This window comes from Pseudophryne corroboree, chromosome 3, assembly GCF_028390025.1.
Source record: "Pseudophryne corroboree isolate aPseCor3 chromosome 3, aPseCor3.hap2, whole genome shotgun sequence".
Lineage (NCBI taxonomy): Eukaryota > Metazoa > Chordata > Amphibia > Anura > Myobatrachidae > Pseudophryne > Pseudophryne corroboree.
In genome coordinates this window covers 738,380,172-738,399,061 of record NC_086446.1, presented here as the reverse complement: position 1 = coordinate 738,399,061, position 18,890 = coordinate 738,380,172, and the positions used below count along the sequence as shown (strand labels likewise).

Sequence of the window (18,890 nt, the reverse complement as noted above, 5' to 3'; positions counted from 1 at the left end):
GCCCGGGTCAAACCGCGCCTGTTTGCCACTAGACCACCAGGGCATTAGCCGCAGGGCAGGTAGGCAGCGTCCCTGGGGTCCATCTGAGGGGGTAGGTTGCCTAGCCTGCAGCCCCCTTCCCGACCCAAGGCTCACCAGTAGCAAGGCCCAGTCCCTGGGCGGTTTCTTGTCCCTCCTTGCTCAGTCCTTCCCTAAAAATGCTCAGCAGCCATTTTCGCATGCTGGCTGGGAGTTGCTGAGTAAGGAGGCTCTGGCCACTGTCTCCCCTGTTCCCTGCTTCTGTAGCCGGGTCCAGTAATTTTCTCCTGCCTACTGATACATCACAGGCCAGTTGAGTACCATGGCTTTTGTTGTCTTTCTGGCATTGTGCGTGGTTGTAATACCACTGTGCAGTAATTGGACTCGCTTCCGTTGTACAGACTTATTCTGCAGAGGGTTCTTCAGGGCTTGGTTTGTGCAAGTCTAATTAACATTTCTTGCTGTTTTATGTACTACTGTACCCGGTTTGCATTTTACAATGACTTCCAGGGGCAAGAAGGTTGTTAAACCAGCACCACCAACTTGCACGGTATGTTGTAATATTCTGTCTTCACTGGATTCTTTGGACACCGGTTGGTGCAGGGGGTGTATAGGCGTCCCACCACGTGAGGACCCCCTCCTACACCCGTGTCACAGTAGCCAGCTTGGGCGACTACTCTGACACAGGTTATGACACAACTCGTGGATCGGTTGGCTATACCGTAAGTGGGTCCACAGGTTTCAGCGCCATACAGTACCGTGGTACGAGGTCAGTCTTATCCTATTCCTCCCCCACAGGTGGAACCACCATGGGTTAATGCACTGACTCAGTCGGTCCAGGGCCTTTCCCAGGTCTCGGTCTCCATGCAGCAACTTCTAGGGAGGAAAAAGCATCCCAGACGGGCACATGCTTCTAGTGGGACTGATACCCCTCTTTCAGGAGGGGGTTTGGACTCTGAGTCGCCCAATTCGGACCAGGAAAGCAGGTCGGCAGACTCGGATGCGGACGCAGCTTCTAGTCTGGAAGATTCTCTCTCCATAGCGGAAGTAGAGGCCCTTGTCAAACAGGTCAGACTGGTCCTTGATATTGAGCACGAAGATTCGGCTCCAACTTCCAAGACACCTATTTTCAAGAAACCTAAAAAGGATTCCTCACCGTTTCCCTCCTCAGCGCAGCTGGAGGACTTGCTAGAGGTGGCTTGGGCTAAACCTGATAAACGGTTTCAGCTCTCTTAGAGGTTGCAGTCTTTTTATCCTTTCCCTTCTAAGGATAGGTCCAAGTGGGAGAACCCGCCTCCAGTGAACGCGCATGTGGCATGTCTCGTGAGATCCTCGGTTCTGCCGATTCCGGACACCATCTCCCTTAAGGACTCCACAGATCGCAAATTGGATAGTTTTCTGAAGATGGCCTACACTCATTGTGGGAGCGATCACCAGACCAGCTTTAGCTTCGGCATGGGTAACTAAAGCAATCTCGTGCTGGACAGACCAGCTTCAACAAGGTCTCTCTTCTAACATTAGTAGGAAGCAATTGTTGGGACTCGTAGGGAATATCCAGAAGGCTAATTCTTACCTTGCGGAGGCAGCTCTGGATACTGCCACCCTTAAGTTTTGGCTACAGCTGTGGCGGCAAGACGTTAGTTATGGCAGCGTTCTTGGAAAGCAGATGCCTCTTCCAAAAAAGCTACCTTACTCGGCGGTTAACTTATTTGGACAGGAATTCAACAACATTGTTACGTCACTGGCTACTGCTAAAACTGCTTTTCTGCCGTCGGCAACAACGGCTAAACCTAAAGCTTCCTTTCATCCCTTTCGGGTGCAAGGAAGGACCAAAGGCCAATCCTCTTCTCTATACCAATCCCAGGCAAAGAATACTGAGCCTCGCAAGCAACCTCGGGCCACTAGATGCCCGACCACCAAGCCAGCCGAAAAACCTGCAGCGTGATGGGGCGGGCCCCCCTCTGGGGATCCCAGAGTGGAGGGCCGCCTGCTGTCTTTTGCTCCGAAATGGTGGAACATCACAACGGACGCCTGGGTCAGACGTAGTTACTCACAGATACACCTTGACATTTTGGCGTCGTTCTCCAAGAAGGTTCTTCACCATGGGGCTTTCGAGGGATCCCAGAGAGGCAGCGGCTCTACAAGAGTCTGTCAGCTCCCTTCTTGCCTCCAATGTGATCGTTCCGGTACCAGCACTACAGGACGGACACTTTCAACACATCACTTTTTCTAGTTCCGAAGCTGGAAGGCTCATATCGGCCAATACTCAACCTCAACCGGCTGAACCTATTTCTACGTGTTCCCAAGTTCAGAATGGAATCCCACAGGACAATAATTCGAACCCTGGTACCAGGGGACTTTATGGCATCCCTGGTCATCCAGGATGCATATTTGCATATCCCAATTCATCCAAGACATCAACGGTTTCTTCAATTTGCAGTCAAAACCAACCATTTTCAATTCCGAGCCCTTCACTTTGGTCTTTCCACTGTTCCAAGAGTCTTTACCAAAGTTATGGCAGTGATGGCGGCTCCTCTCAGACGTAAAGGCGTTTGAATTCTACCATACCTGCTTCTGGGTCATTCGCAGGAGGAGCTTGTAATTCACCTTCAGCTGACGGTGGACATTTTACAGTCTCATGGCTGGAAAATGAACTGGAAGAAATCGTCCCTACCGCCCTCTCAAACAAGCCTGCATTTAGGGGTGCTTCTGAATTTCAAGGCTACAGTGGGTGTTTCTCCCCCACAACAAGATCATGGTCATTTTAGTCCAGAATTCGAACACTCCTACATCATCACACGGTTTCAGTACATGCTTGTATGAGAGTACTGGGCTCGATGGTGGTAGTGTTTGATATGGTAGAGTACGCTTAATTCCACTTGCGTCCTCTACAATTGTAAGTTCTTCGGAAATGGGATGGATCTCCTCTCCTCCTATGGTCACAGACGGAGGTTTGACTGTCTTTAGCTTGGTGGCTCCTCCAATCCAATTTCGAAAGGAGACACCCCCTTTTGGATTCAAGACTGGACAGTGGTCACAAAGGATGCTAGTCTTCGGGGATGGGGAGCGGTCTCAGAAGCACATATGTTCCAAGGCTGTTGGACTCTTCAGGAAAGCGGACTTCCCATCAATGTACTAGAATTGAGGGCAATCCAAAATACTCTACGTGCAGCTCAGCAACTTCTTCTGCACGGTCGGCCGGTAAAAGTCCAGTCGGACAATGCGACTGCTGTCGCATATATCAACCGCCAGGTCGGCACTTGCAGTTGAGGAGCCATGCAAGAGGTAGCCAAGATTTTCTTGTGGGTGGAAAGAAATCTTCTGGCACTGTATTCATACCAGCTGTGCTCAACTGGGAAGCAGACTTCCTAAGTCGGCAAGACATTCACTGAGGAGAGTGGATGCTCCATCCGGAGGTGTTCGGCCAGTTGGTAACCCGATGGGGGATACCAGACATAGATCTCATGGCATCCCGCCACAACAACAAAGTCAGAAGGTTCGGCTCACGCACAAGGGATCCACAGGCGTTCCTAGTGGATGCTCTGACGGCTCATTGGCCTTTCCGCCTAGTGTACGTCTTTCCACCGATTTCCCTGATTCTCCGGTTAATCAGGACGTTCAAACAGGAAGGGGGCACAATGATACTAGTCGTTCCAGATTGGTCACGTCACCCATGGTATACAGACCTGCTCAATCTGTCCATAGACAGTCCATAGCGTCTTCCTCTACGTCAAGACCTTCTGTCATAGGGGCCCTGCATGCATCCACATCCAGACCGTCTAATGGCGTGACTCTTGACACATCCATCTTGAGGAGAAAATGATTTTCCAACTAGTTCATCAAGACTATGCTTTTCTGCCGTCATTTATCATCCTTGAAGGTTCAAGTTTCACCTTTTGTCGGTACTCTTTCAGAAACAACTGGTGGTTATCCTGGAGGTAAGGACTTTCCTTCAGGGGGTACTTCATGTTCAGCCGCCGTTTGTGGCTCCTTGGGATCTTTCCTTGGTCTTGAAAGCTTTTCAAAAGGCTCCTTTTGAACCCATGGACAAGACGGATCTCCGTTGGGTCACTTGGAAGACCTTATTCCTTTTGGCCATATCCTCAGCTTGTAGAGTTTCGGATCTCAGTGCTTTGTCCTGGCGCTCCCCTTTCCTGGTCTTCCACTCTGACACACTGCGCCGCACTAGGGCTGGTTTTCTGCCCAAAGTGGTTTCCAGTTTCCACATTAATCAGGAGATGGTGGTTCCTGTATTGTCATCAACTTCTCTGGAGGAGGCTTCCTTGGATGTTTTTATCCGAGCTCTGCGTCTCTGTGGAAGCGACTAGGGATATTAAGCACTCGGATTCCCTGTTCATGTTGTTGGATGCTTAATTAACGGGGATGCCCAGCATTCAACAAACCTTAGCTGGATTCAAAAGAAATAGGTGGTATTAGGGTGCGCAATGAGACTCAGAAGTAAGCCCAGCAAAGATATAAACAGAAGTTTCATCTACTTACAAAGAATTCTTACTAATATGGTACAATATATTTTACTTAGGTGCCCTCCAGGTTTAAAACGTCACATGAAACATACAATATTTTCAATTTCTTGTATTTTGCAACCTGCAAAAATGTGTGCTTGTGTGTTTACCTTACAGGTAAAAACACCAATTCACCAGTACACCCTGAGCTGTACAGCCCCAGTGAGGCTGGCAGCTCACTATATTACAGTAAACGCTAACAATTCCTGTCCTAAAGAGGACCCAGATAGAGTACACAAGCGGCTCTCCCCCTTTGCTACACTCTGTACCAGATATCCAGCGTGGCTGAGGAGTCAGGAAGCGCTGTGTGTGCTGTATATGGCTGCAGTAAGCAGAGGAAGGCGCCAAAACTCCTCAAGTTCCGCTCTGATGCAGCTCCGCCCCCTCCAATGGCGTCGGCGCTACAGATATAAATTATACTGGCAAAGTCTCCTTACAGCTAAAAAAAAAACATCACAACAAGTGCTAGTTCTAGCGGTTTTGTGCCAGTCTACTTGGGGGATCTTAGTGGGTCCCGTTCACTGCGCCCGTAGTCAACTACACTTGAACCGGGGGACTCCCTTAGCGGTGACCCCGGTGTGTACTCACCACTGTTGTCAACTTCGGGCAGCTTTAGGGGTGTGCAGCGTGCTGCAGCTGTGACAGCCAAGGTGCAGTGCCCCGCTAAACAACCCCCCCTCAGGACGGTGGTCCTGCAGCGGGGAAGTGGCTCTGCACCTCGTAAGGCCGGTGACTGCCCCCCCAACTCCTACGGTGCAGCCCAAATAGCATACCGAAAAAATAACAAATAGAAGAGAGAAATTGAAGAAAACTCTCTAGAGCCGCAGAGATGTCCATCTCGTCCACCTGTCTGCTTTGATTGAAATACTGATGCCAAACAAACCGTGATGTGCCTGAAACCCTTTGGGACCTTGTGAGTGTGATGTGTTTAAAGAAAAATCTGATACCATTTTTAAAAGGACTACACTATATTGTTTTTTCTTCTCTCTATGTGTGACTATTGGTGATTTTACCTGTAAGGTAAACACAAGCACACATTTTTGCAGGTTGCGAGATACAACAAGGGATTGAAAATATTGTATGTTTCATGTGACTTGTTAAACCTGGAGGGCGCCTAAGTAAAATATATTGTACCAAACCTTAGCTAGGTGGCTTCAGTTGACTATTCACCGCGCCTACGTGGTGGCGAATCTTCCCATCTCTTCTGGGGTGAAGGCACATTCCACACGGGCTGTGGGAGCTTCCTGGGCTGCCTGTCGTGGAGCAGCTTTGTAAAGCGGCTACGTGGTCTTCTGTCCAGACGTTCATCAAATTCTATGCGTTTGACGCCTTCGGTCGACGAGCCTTCGGGTGAAGGGTCATTGGCGCAGTCCAGGAGCATCCCCGCCCAAGTGGGGACATCTTTAGGACATCCCAGCGTTCGCACTCCTGTGCCCCCTAGTGGATGAAGAAAGAAAATAGGATTTATGTCTTAGACCTAGTAAATCATTTTCTTCGAGTCCATAGCGGGCACAGGACGTCCTCCCTGACGCACCTGTTCTGCGGGATTGGATTCCTGTGTAGGTGGTGTGTGGCCTTCTGTCTGTGAGGTGTCTGTTTCTTTTCTTCCTTCCTCTGTATGCCGCTCCTGCCTAACTCTTTCTAACAAAACTGGCAATGGGGTATAGGGGACTGGGAGATGAGGCCTGCTGGGTACTTTAAAGTAACCCTTATAGGTATAGGCTGGCCTGCTCCCAGCCAGCGCTGGCACTCCTGTGCCCCCTATGGACTAGTTACCAGGTAAGACATACAGCCTATGTTTCTGGTGGTTTCAATGTAAGGGTCTGGCTGTGTGGATTAAGGCAGAGGTTTCAGTGAAATATGACTCTATGCCAGCAGCACTAGTGACTGGGGGCGAGAGAGAGGGGTAGTGACAATGAGAAGAAAAGACGAGGAGCTGAGGAAATGCTGGGCGTTTATCTGTGGGACAGCCATATGGGGATAGAGTAAAGATAGCAATGTTAAATATTGTTAATGATAACTTATTAAGCTGTTACGTGCAGTTTAGAAACCACTGAAAATATGACTGATCTATCTTCTGCCTGTTGTCAGGTTTCAGCTCTGGCCATCTCCAGCGGCAACGGCCTTCTACTGAAAGGAGGAAAAGAAGCTTCTAACAGCAACCAGACTCTGTACCGCCTTACCCAAGAGGCGCTGTCTATTCATGGCGTAAAAGATGCAATCCAGCTGGTATGAACGATCTACTTTTATGTTTTCCTTACTATGTTCTGCTAGGGTCTGACGTTTTGCTGTGGGTGGTGGGAACTGTCTACTAGTGAGATTGAGGCATCTGCTTTACAGTAAATGGCGCCATATTCCTGGAGTCCTGTGTAATAGTGGGCCAGTCCAGAGTGTACTTTGCAGCTGTGCTGGTGAGCAAGTTGGATGCCTGTGCGGAGACTGCGCACGCCCCTCTCTCTTAAACCACCCCTGCTTCCCGTAAACCCAAAGTTAGCATTTTCACCTGTACTTTGCAAGTCATCCATTTGGCGATGTGTATAGATAATACGTAGAAACAGGTTCCTTTGTGTATGGCGGTAATGCTGTATATTTCCCAGGTAAGATGCCAGTTACCTATGCTCCGTGTTACAGGTGAACACCAGAGAGGAGGTTGAGGATCTGTGCCGACTAAATAACCTGATTGATCTGATCATTCCACGTGGCTCCTCTGAGCTGGTCAGGGACATACAGAAGGCAGCTAAAGGAATCCCAGTAATGGGACACAGTGAAGGAATATGTCACGTATATGTGGACACTGAAGCCAGTGTGGAGAAGGTGACGAGGATTGGTAAGTCAGGAAACTGTGTACAGTAATACAGTTCTTAGTTTTAAATGATGGGGAAAAACGGCATCCGAGGAAAATCCCTGGATGTGATAAATCCATGCGCAGAGGCCAAGAAACTGCAATAAGCTGGATGACGTAACATTAGTAAGGGGTACAATGCATGAAGTTAGAGTTACTGGGGAGAGCACAGATTAGAGAGTTGAACACCTTTGTGCTCTGAATGTCCGTAGGAATAGACGCATACAAATACAAGGGTACTTATGTGCGCATGTTCAGTCGGATAGTAGCGTTTGTCCCAGGCTTTAGTCAGATGCAACAAGTATGTACGTTTGCACTGTTATAGCATAGAGTTGCAGCTTGACGGTATTGGTAATAAAAGGTGAAAGCGCATTACCCCATTTGTAAACAATATAACTTAATAGCACTTCGGGGTACTTTGGTAGCACAACGCAGCAATCGTTTTTGATGTTTTTCAGCATTGAGGTCCTGAGTTTGATTACGAATGGGGCTCTGTTTGTATGGAGTTTGTATGTTCTCTCACTGTTCCTGTGGCTTTTTTCCAAGTGCTTCAATCTCCCCCTATGGGAAGGAGTAGAAAGTAGTTAAGTAGGATTTATCGTGGTCCTCCTGAGTGTGCTCTCCTTTACCAGTGCCAGCTCCTCCTCCTCCTCCTCGCAGGCACATTCAGTTAAGTGCAGAAGCTCTCAGTCACAGTCCACAAGGCAGTCCAATGGTCCAGGTTTGAGGTATATCCATGGCTCAGCACAATATGGTTCAATCAAAATGACTGAGGCACTAATTAATCACCTGTGGCCAGGCTTGGATATACTTAACACCTGGACTGTTAGGGTGTCTTGAGGACAGAGGGGCAGATGTATTAAGCCTGGAGAAGTGATAAAGCAGTGATAAGTGCAAGGTGATAATGCACCAGCCAATCAGCTCCAATATGTAAATCAACAGTTAGGAGCTGATTGGCTGGTGCGTTATCACCTTGCACTTATCACTGCTTTATCACTTCTCCAGGCTTAATATATCTGCCCCAGAACCTCTCGTTTTAGTGTCTTATAAAGTGGAAATTTGGCAATCTTTGGCTAAATAAGTCAGTACAATGCATATAATGGACATTATAATGTATAATCCTATTTAATGCGTCAGTGTGACATCACAGTAATACAGGTATCAAAGTTGCTGCAAAATGATTTTCCATATAGAAGTTGTTGGCAGGGACATTAGTGGCTACCATCAGTGCAGACTGGTGCAAGTGGTCGCTCTCCTCCGGTCATAATAATGGTTATAGGTTTTCCCGAGCAGTCCTGGTGACTTTCTATGCCCAGCGCTTTCACAAATGGTAAGCACATAGCGTGGCTTTGTAATCTTCTGGATCTCTCTGATGTATTTCCTTATTGTGATGTCTAGTGCGGGACTCAAAGTGTGACTACCCTGCTGCCTGCAATGCAATGGAGACGCTGCTGATCCACAGAGATGTACTGAGAACACCGCTGTTTGATCAGATTATTGACATGCTGAGAGTGGAACAGGTGATTCAGTCTATCCTCTTTCAGTTTAACCCTCTGCAATTGCTGTACAGGTGGAGAGCACTCACACAGTTATGTGTCTACGTGATGTGCCCTTTACTTATCCCTGGATCATTGATCACGTCCCCATCTGCCTGATGCCAGAGGCTGGGGACGTGTAAGAAGTACTAGCCTCTTAATGTTTTACTCTTCTGTGCATGCAGCTAATACAGCATTGATGCAGGAAAACTCTCACCGCTATGCTGGTGCGGTGCGTTATGTACATAAACCTACAGATGTGTCTTCATAACCTTCAAATATATTTATTGTCATTGAAAGTTTATGGCTACACGAAGGTGAAGAGACTTAAGTGACGTGGCACAAAATGTGGTTCTGTGCCTCTTCCTACAGCAACCAGCGACGTCTTCCAGCAACAGCCACACTAATAAAATAAAAGCTAATGTCTGTTACAGCATGTGCTCTCTTTTTTGCAACTTTTTTTATGCATCATTGATTAACTATTCAGGGTGTAATAATAATAATTTTATTCATATAGCGCTCTTTTGCTACTGGTGGGAGAGCAGCACTCTCCTGGTCTCCTATGCTGATGAGAGACCTCTTAGCTGCAATACCCTGCGTTTGATACCATTGCTGTTAACCGTTGCATTACCACTATGGGGGCGATTCAGACCTGGTCGCTGATGTGCGTTCTTGCACAGTGGGCGATCAGCGATAGACTGCACATGCACCGCAATGTGCACGCGTGTCGGCAATCAGGCATCGCCAGACAGCGACAGGCACAGCCATTCACATGCTGATTGACAGGAAGCGGACGTTTGTGGGTGGTAACTGACCGTTTTCTGGGAGTGTCAAGGATGCGTTTTCAGGGAGGGTGTGTGACGTCTGCTCCGGCCCCGATCAGCCTGTCCTCGTCGCACTGTAGGAGTAAGTCCTGGGCTACGCACAGACTTCACACAGTGGTAAATAGCATTCAATGGTGAGTAAGGTGCGAACGGATTTGCACATGTCCACTGACTGAGGGATTTTTTGAGGCTCGGCGTACACATGCGATCGCACACTTGCACGGCGAATATACACTCCCTTGGGCGGCGACTATCTGAATGCAGCACAACAAATTTAGCAGCCCAGCGATCAGGTCTGAATCACCCCCTATGTTCCTACATTACCAGGTACCTGCTGTTTACCAATAAACCCAGCATCTTGGCTAAGGATTACCTGTGTGGCCTAATAGTCACTTTCACATCTGCTGTGCACCTATAATGACCACCAACCCAACAGGCTATAGATCAGCAGTTACCACAGTGACCTTAGCTGATGACATTTTAAATGACTTCATTTAATTTTTTTTTTTTTTTTTTTTTTAATGTTTTGTGCCCAGGTAAAAATCCATGCTGGTCCCAAGTTTGCCTCCTATTTGACCTTCAGCCCCTCAGAAGTCAAATCCCTGCGTACGGAATATGGAGATCTGGAGTGCTGCATTGAAGTGGTGGATGGAGTACAAGATGCTATTGCACATATTCACAAATATGGCAGTTCTCATACAGATGCCATAATCACGGAGAATGGTGAGCCTGCTACCCCTGTCATATCAGTGAATGCATTTGTTCTGTTTAATGGAAGAAGTGCGGAGGTCTATTAACATTTCCTTCCCCTTTTGCAGAAGACACAGCTGAGTATTTCCTCCAGCACGTGGACAGCGCCTGTGTGTTTTGGAACAGCAGCACTAGGTTTTCGGATGGTTACCGGTTTGGACTTGGTAAAATTATTTCTTTAATATTTCAGTTTCTTTTAATAGTAGACTTTGCTAATGGAAATTGGTACATATTCCACACTAGTATGGCTAGAATTATTTTTTTTTAAAAAGAAAACTTTAATCGCATTGGACTGTTTTGCAAAATAGCCTTTATCTGCCTAGGCATGTTCAGAATTACGGCAAAGGGCTGTATTCAACAACTGTCGGAAGCTGCCGTCTTGTCGGAAGACGGCAGCTTCCGACAGAAATAGGTCGGAAGGGGTTCCGACCTGTTCAATAGGGGCTGATTTTTTCCGACTTGTCGGAAAACACGTGGATCGGCGGAATAGCCGCCGATCCACGTGCTTCTGTCGGAAACGGGGCCAAATCCGACAGGTTTTGGCCCTTTTTTCTGACAAACTCAATCCGACTTGAAAACAAGTCTGAGGTGAGAAGACAAGTGGGTGCTGCGGGGAGAGCACAGATCGGCAGCCGGCGGGAGGAGATGGCGGGGGGGGGGAAGGGAAGCGCTGCAGGGAGAGAGGTGTCTGGCTGTCCCCCGGCCAGGCACCTCTATCACTGCAGCACCCCTTCCCCGCCGCTGACGTGTCCCCCCACAGCCAGCTCCTCCCGCCGGCTGCCAATCTGTGCTCTCCCCGCCGCCCGTGGGCACCCTGTCCCTGCTGCCAGCACCTCCTGCCGCCGCCGATCTCTGCTCCCCTCTGTCGCCCAGCTTATCCTCGCCGCCTATCTGTGCACCTGGCCGCTGCTGTCAGCGCATCTGCAGCCGCTGACAGCAGCGGCAGGACGGGTCCTTGTGTACTGCCAAATCCGACAGTCAGATTTGGCCGTGCATTGAATAGGGGTTGTCAGATACCAACTCCCAATCTCCCTCACAATCCAGGATTAAGGTCATCCATATTTGAGCACGGGCGATTGAACTAAAATGAATCCCCTTTACTACAGTACAGAAAACCAGGACTCTTAGAGGGTCTTGCCATGGTTAAGGGAACACAGATAGTGGGCTCTGTTTGCCATATGAGGCAGGACACAGACAGAAACGAGAACGGATTCTGCTTCCTATAACTTTGTTGGCTTCTTCCTCCATTCATAATTAGCCCAACCCTGGGTTCGGTTGACCTAAATCCCTACAGCTTCTGAGGAAGGGCTGTAACAGTGAGAAAAATAAATCAATTAGGAGTAAGAGACAACACAGATTATTATGTCCCAAATGTATTAAGCTTTAAAAAGTGATAAGGTGGAGAGGGATAAAGAGCGATAATTGACCAGCCAATCAGATCTTAACTGTCATTTTTCAAACACGGGCTGTTACATGGCAGTTAGGAGCTGATTGGCTGGTACTTTATCACTCTTTTAGGTAAATGTGTTATAGCGGAACGCATCGTGCCGCTATAACACTTCCTGCTTCACCTCATTACCGAGGTGAAGCAGGAAGGGACATCGACGAGATGTATTAACATCTTGTCTGCTGAAGCTCCCCCCTCTGTCTATGTCCCCAGAGCACACAGCACATCGGCTCAGAGCTGACACGCTGTCTCTCCTTCCTGGCCGGCTCCTCTGCACATGTGCGGGATCTCGCTACTTACGCAAGATCCCCTGCGCACTCCGGAGCCGGCACCCGCCACAGCCAGGGACAGCTCTGTCCCTGCTGTGGTGAATGGGCATCGCCACCTGCAGCTGTCGAAATTGACAGCTGCAAGTGTTGGAACGGTCAGCGGTACTGACCGTTCATACATTGCCCGCGCATATCTGCTTGCTTTGTATCATATAGCAGCGCCGATATGGACAAGGGCGCACTGTCTACACTCCGCAGCCATCATACATGGGGAGAAGCGGTAAAGCACACATAACGTGCGCTGATACCCCTTTATCAGTCTCCACTTTATCACTTTTTAAGTCTTAATACATTTGGGCCTATGTTCCAAAGCCACCATCATTGAGAAGGGAAGTAAACCTGGAGCTTTCAGAAATGGTAATGTGTGTCACAATCTGAAAAAGATAAGCAGTGGACATCCTGATTCACCATCTTACCTCATTGCTGAAATTGCTGACAGAAGCAAATTAGACTTAAATTACTTCCTCAAAGGAAATTGTTGGGCATCGGGAAGGGATTGGTATAATACTGCTGTTCCAGGACAGGTCACATGACCTTAAATAGTCAAATGAAAAACCACTAAATTAAGCTGCTGATTGAGCTGCAGTGTAGTGGAATCGAGGGCCGAGTCAGTGTAGCTTTATCCCCCCCTGCCCCTCCTCCCCCCTCCTCCCCCATCTGCACTCTTACTTGACAGTCCTGTAACTGGGGGGTCCAGGCGTGGAGGGAAAATGGTAATTTTCTCAGAATCATTGTGAGCTGCATTATAGTTTTCCTAGATACATTCCCCTGTCACCAACTAACTTAAGAGCTGATCTGGGGGGAAAATTGGGTAACAGGATAACTTTCCAATAAGGTAGTGCAGAGATTAATCTTGGTTATGGTAGTCCTGAATATTTAGGTCTGCAAATGATGGCCCCAATAAGGATATCAACAGAAGCGGAGGGAGTAACACATTGGCAGGGCTGCTGAAGTGTTCATCCTCGTCTTTACTGACTTTGTCATCTTTGGAGGCACCACTTACCCAGAACATTTCCCTGGAGCCTAATTAATGGGTGGTATTTAGTATGCCGGCTGTTGGGATCCCGGTGCTCAGTATACCGGCGCTGGAATCCCGACACCCGGCATACCGACAACTACTCTCCCTCTTGGGGGTACAAGAGTACAGAGATGTTTGCACTTCGTGGAATGAGGTGCCTGCAGGCCTTCAACCTTCCCTTAAGTCCTATACAGAGTGACGTAGGGATGTAGCCCAGACATAGAGCTGCCTAAGGTACCCTTGTACCTTTCCCCACAAAGATAGGTAAGAAAAGCTGCTATGGACCTGGCCTACTATGGCTCGGACATCTGTTGGGGGGGATGACTAATTTGACTGAAGGGACACATGCAGTGCAAAGTGGGCCTTATTGTCTTTGGTTTTGGCCTTTTGTACAGACATAACTTTTGACCACTATGATTGGGGGGCCTAGACCCCTTCCTGAGAAACTAATGTGCTCCTGCTCTCTATGGACTAACTTAAGAGCAGAATAGAAGGACAAAACAGGACCCTACAAAGGCCTGTCCTTTAGGGAGAAGGAGCAGTGGGAGGCCAGTTGTAATAAGCCCAGAAATGGCAGCCTGACCTTAGTGAAGAGGTCTCTTGGAGCATAAAGTTTAGTAAGTTAAATAAAGAAAAAATTAAAGTAAGAGCCCAAATTAGGGGAAGGGGCAATTAGCTGTGAAGGAAACACTGGGAGTGAAAAGCAGACATTTGATGCGCTATCATATTAGGATCACCCGAAAATAACTAAATTAATAATGTAGTGTTTTTGCAGTCCGTAGCCCCGTTTTGCAGGAAAATGGGGCTGCTTTCCGGGGTTTTTGCCAGCTTGAGGCAGGTGAAACAAAATTTCTGAAAAGCCGCAGCATCCGGTAATTGAATTCTACCCCCCCCCATAGTGTCCTATACATGGCACTGAAAAATTATCTATAGGGAAGAGGATGAGTTTTAGTTCATGTCCTGCATCCTATGGGTAAACATAACCCAGCGTCCGTGTTCCCTACAGCTAAAGAAAAAATTGGACTTTATGCCATATTGTAAGTGAAACAGACATAAAATATAATTTCTCTAACGTCCTAGTGGATGCTGGGAACTCCGTAAGGACCATGGGGAATAGCGGGCTCCGAAGGAGGCTGGGCACTCTAGAAAGATCTTAGACTACCTGGTGTGCACTGGCTCCTCCCACTATGACCCTCCTCCAAGCCTCAGTTAGATTTCGTGCCCGGCCGAGGTTGGATGCACACTAGGGGCTCTCCTGAGCTCTTAGAAAGTTATAGTCTTAGAATTTGTTATTTTCAGTGAGACCTGCTGGCAACAGGCTCACTGCAGCGAGGGACTAAGGGGAGAAGAAGCGAACTCGCCTGCTTGCAGCCGGATTGGGCTTCTTAGGCTACTGGACACCATTAGCTCCAGAGGGATCGACCGCAGGCCCAGCCTTGATGTTCGGTCCCGGAGCCGCGCCGCCGTCCCCCTTACAGAGCCAGAAGCAAGAAGATGGTCCGGAAAATCGGCGGCATGAAGACTCTGTCTTCACCAAGGTAGCGCACAGCACTGCAGCTGTGCGCCATTGCTCCTCTCACACACTTCACACTCCGGTCACTGAGGGTGCAGGGCGCTGGGGGGGGCGCCCTGAGGCAGCAATAAAAACACCTTGGCTGGCTAAAATACCTCAATATATGGCCCCAGGGGCTATATATGAGGTAAATACCCCTGCCAGAATTCCATAAAAAACGGGAGAATAGGCCGCGAAAAAGGGGCGGAGCCTATCTCCTCAGCACACTGGCGCCATTTTTCTCTCACAGCTCGGCTGGAGGGAAGCTCCCTGGCTCTTCCCTGCACAGTAAGAGGGAAAAGAGAGGGGGGGGGCATTAAATTTGGCACTGTATACAGTATATTATATAAAAGCTATTAGGGACATAACTCAGTTAGTCCCTGTATATATATAGCGCTCTGGTGTGTGCTGGCATACTCTTACTCTGTCCCCCCAAAGGGCTTTTGTGGGTCCTGTCCTCGTTTAGAGCATTCCCTGTGTGTCTGCGGTGTGTCGGTACGGCTGTGTCGACATGTTGAATGAGGAGGCTTATATGGTGACAGAACAGAGGCCGATATATGTGATGTCGCCCCCTGTGGGGCCGACACCAGAGTGGATGGATAGGTGAAAGGTATTAACCGACAGTGTCAACTCCTTGCATAAAAGGGTGGATGACGTAACAGCTGTGGGACAGCCGGCTTCGCAGCCCGCGCCTGCCCAGGCGTCTCAAAGGCCATCAGGGGCTCAAAAACGCCCGCTCTCTCAGATGGCAGACACAGATGGCGACACGGAGTCTGACTCCAGTGTCGACAAGGTGGAGACATATACACAATCCACTAGGAACATCCGTGACGTGATCCCGGCAATAAAAAATGTGTTATACATTTCTGACTTTAACCCAAGCACCTCTAAAAATGGGTTTTAGGTTTGGGGAGAAAAAACAGGCAGTGTTTTGTTTCCCCCATCAGATGAATAAATGAAGTGTGTGAAAGCGTGGGTTCCCCCGTTAAGAAACTGGTAATTTATAAAAAGTTACTGATGGCGTACCCTTTCCCGCCAGGTGGATAAGTTACGCTGGGAGATATCCCCTAGGGTGGATAAGGCGCTCACACGTTTGTCAAAAAAGGTGGCACTGCCGTCTTAGGATACGGCCACTTTAATAGGTACCTGTTGATAAAAAACAGGAGGCTATCCTGAAGTCTGTATTTACACACTCAGGTACTAGACTGAGACCTGCAGATAGTGCTGCTGCAGCGTGGTCGGTGACCCTGTCAAACAGGGATACTAGTTGGCAAACATAAAAACATATTAAAGACGTCGTCTTATATATGGGGGATGCACAGAGGGATATTTTGCCGGCTGGCATCCAAAATAAATGTAATGTCCATTCTGTCAGGAGGGTATTAGAGACCTGTCACTGGACAGGTGATGCTGACTTAAAAAGCGCATAGAGAGCCTTATAAGGGTGAGGAATTATTTGGGGATGGTCTCTGGGACCTCGTATCCACAGCAACTGCTGGGAAGAAATAATTTTACCTCAGGTTTCCTCACAGACAAAGGTACAGTCCTTTCGGCTTCAGAAAAGCAAGCGGGTCAAATGGCGCTTCCTTTCTGTACAGAGACAAGGGTAGAGGGAAAAAAGCTGCACCAGTCAGCCTGTTCCCAGAATCAAGATTCTTCCCCCGCCTCCTGTGAGGCCACACCATGACGCGGGTGCTCCACAGGTGTAGCCAGGTACGGTGGGGGGCCGTCTCAAAAAATTTCAGCAATTAGTGGGCTCGCTCACAGGTGGATCCCTGTTTCTTTCAAGTAGTATTTCAGGGGTACAAGCTGGAATTAGAGATGTCTCCCCCCAGCCGTTTCCTAAAATATGCCTTGCTGACAACTCCCTCAGGCAGGGAGGCTGTGCTAGAGGCAATTAATAAGCGGTATTCCCAGCAGGTAATACTCAAGGTGCCCCTACTTCAACAAGGACGGGGTTACTATTCCACACGGGTTGGGGTACCGAAACCGCATGGTTCGGTGTGACCCATTTTATATTTAAAATCCTTGAACACAAAAATTCAAGTTCAAGATGGAATCACTCAGGGCGGTTATTCCAAGCCTGGACGAGGGGGATTACATGGTATCCTGGGACATCAAGGATGCTTACCTGCATGTCCCCATTTACCATCCTCGCCAGGAGTACCTCAGATTTGTGGTACAGGATTACCATTACCAAGTCCAGACACTGCCGTTTGGACTGTACATGGCACCGAGGGTGTTTTATCAAGGTAATGGCCGAAATGTTGATACTCCTTCAAAAAAAGGGAGTTGTAATTATCCCGTACTTGGACAATCTCGTTATAAGGGCGAAGTCCAAGGAGCAGTTGGTAGTCGGGGTAGCACTATTTTGGAAAGTGCTACAACAGCATGGTTGGATTCTAAACAGTCCAAAGTCACAGCTGGTTCCTATGACACGTCTACTGTTCCTGGGGATGGTTCTGGACATAAACCAGAAATAGTGTTTCTCCCGGAGGAGAAAGCCAAGGAGTTGTCATCTCTAGTCAGAGACCTCCTGAAGCCAAAATAGGCAGCGGTGCATCATTGCACGCGAGTCCTGGGAAAAATGGTAGCTTCCTACGAAGCAATCCCATTAGGCAGGTTCCATACAAGAACTTTTCAGAGGGACCTGTTGGACAAGTGGTCCGGATCGCATCTTCCGATGCATAGGCTGATAACCCTGTCTCCAAGGACCAGGGTATCTCTACTGTGGTGGCTGCAGAGTGCCCATCTTCAAGAGGGCCGCAGGTTCGGCATACAGGACTAGGTCCTAGTGACCATGGATTCCAGCCTTTGAGGCTGGGAGGCAGTCACACAGGGAAGAAATTTCCAGGGACTTTGGTCAAGTCAGGTTATTTCCCTACACATAAATATTCTGGACCTGAGGGCCATTTACAATGCCCTGAGGCCGGCAAGGCCTCTGCTTCAAAACCAGCCGGTACTGATCCAATCAGACAACATCACGGCAGTCGCCCATGTAAACCAACAGGGCAGCACAAGAAGCAGGATGGCGATGGCAGAAGCCACAAGGATTCTCCGATAGGCGGAAAATCATGTGTTAGCACTGTCAGCAGTGTTCATTCCCGGAGTGGACAACTGGGAAGCAGATCTTCTCAACAGACACGACCTCCACCCGGGAGAATGGGGACTTCCTCCAGAAGTCTTCCAATAGGATTGTACACCATTGGGAAAGGCCACAGGTGGACATGATGGCGTCCCGCCTCAACAAAAAGCTATAAAAGATATTGCACCAGGTCAAGGGACCCTCAGGCGATAGCTATGGACGCTCTGGTAACACCGTGGGTGTACCAGTCGGTTTATGTGTTCTCCCCTCTGCCTCTCATACCAAAGGTACTGAGAATAATAAGAAGGCGAGGAGTAAGAACGATACTCGTGGATGGCCAAGAAGAGCTTGGTACCCAGAACTTCAAGAATTTATATCAGAGGACCCATGGCCTCTGCCACTCAGACAGGACCTGCGGCAGCAGGGGCCCTGTCTGTTCCAAGACTTACCGCAGCTGCGTTTGTCGGCATGGCGGTTGAACGCCGGATCCTGAAGGAAAAGGGCATTCCGGAGGAAGTCATTCCTACGCTTACTAAAGCCAGGAAAGAGGTTACAGCAACTCATTATCACCGCATATGGCGAAAATATGTTGCATGGTGTGAGGCCGAAAGGGCCCCAACAGAGGAATTTCAACTAGGTCGATTTCTGCATTTCCTGCAAGCAGGAGTGACTATGGGCCTTAAATTGGGTTCCATTAAGGTACAGATCTCGGCTCTGTCGATTTTCTTTCAAAAAGAACTAGCTTCAGTACCTGAAGTTCAGACATTTATAAAAGGAGTGCTGCAGAGTCAGCCCCCGTTTGTGCCTCCTGTGGCACCTTGGGATCTCAACGTGGTGTTGAGTTTCTTAAAATCACATTGGTTTGAACCACTAAAAACCGTGGATCTGAAATATCTCACGTGGAAGGTGGTTATGTTATTGGCCTTGGCTTCTGCCAGGCGAGTATCAAAGTTGGCGGCTTTGTCTT

At 48.6% G+C, this 18,890-nt stretch overlaps 1 protein-coding gene across 2 annotated transcripts in view; it reads left to right on the top strand.

The window, feature by feature from the left end:
* Positions 1 to 18,890, top strand: part of ALDH18A1 (aldehyde dehydrogenase 18 family member A1) — a 64,759-nt gene that overhangs the window by 43,992 nt on the left and 1,877 nt on the right. For both annotated transcript variants that reach the window (XM_063962246.1, XM_063962247.1), the window contains exons 13-17: positions 6,633 to 6,770; positions 7,173 to 7,368; positions 8,782 to 8,903; positions 10,279 to 10,465; positions 10,561 to 10,656. In XM_063962246.1, the coding sequence (XP_063818316.1) occupies positions 6,633 to 6,770; positions 7,173 to 7,368; positions 8,782 to 8,903; positions 10,279 to 10,465; positions 10,561 to 10,656 (739 nt within the window). The remainder of the gene's footprint in view (positions 1 to 6,632; positions 6,771 to 7,172; positions 7,369 to 8,781; positions 8,904 to 10,278; positions 10,466 to 10,560; positions 10,657 to 18,890) is intronic.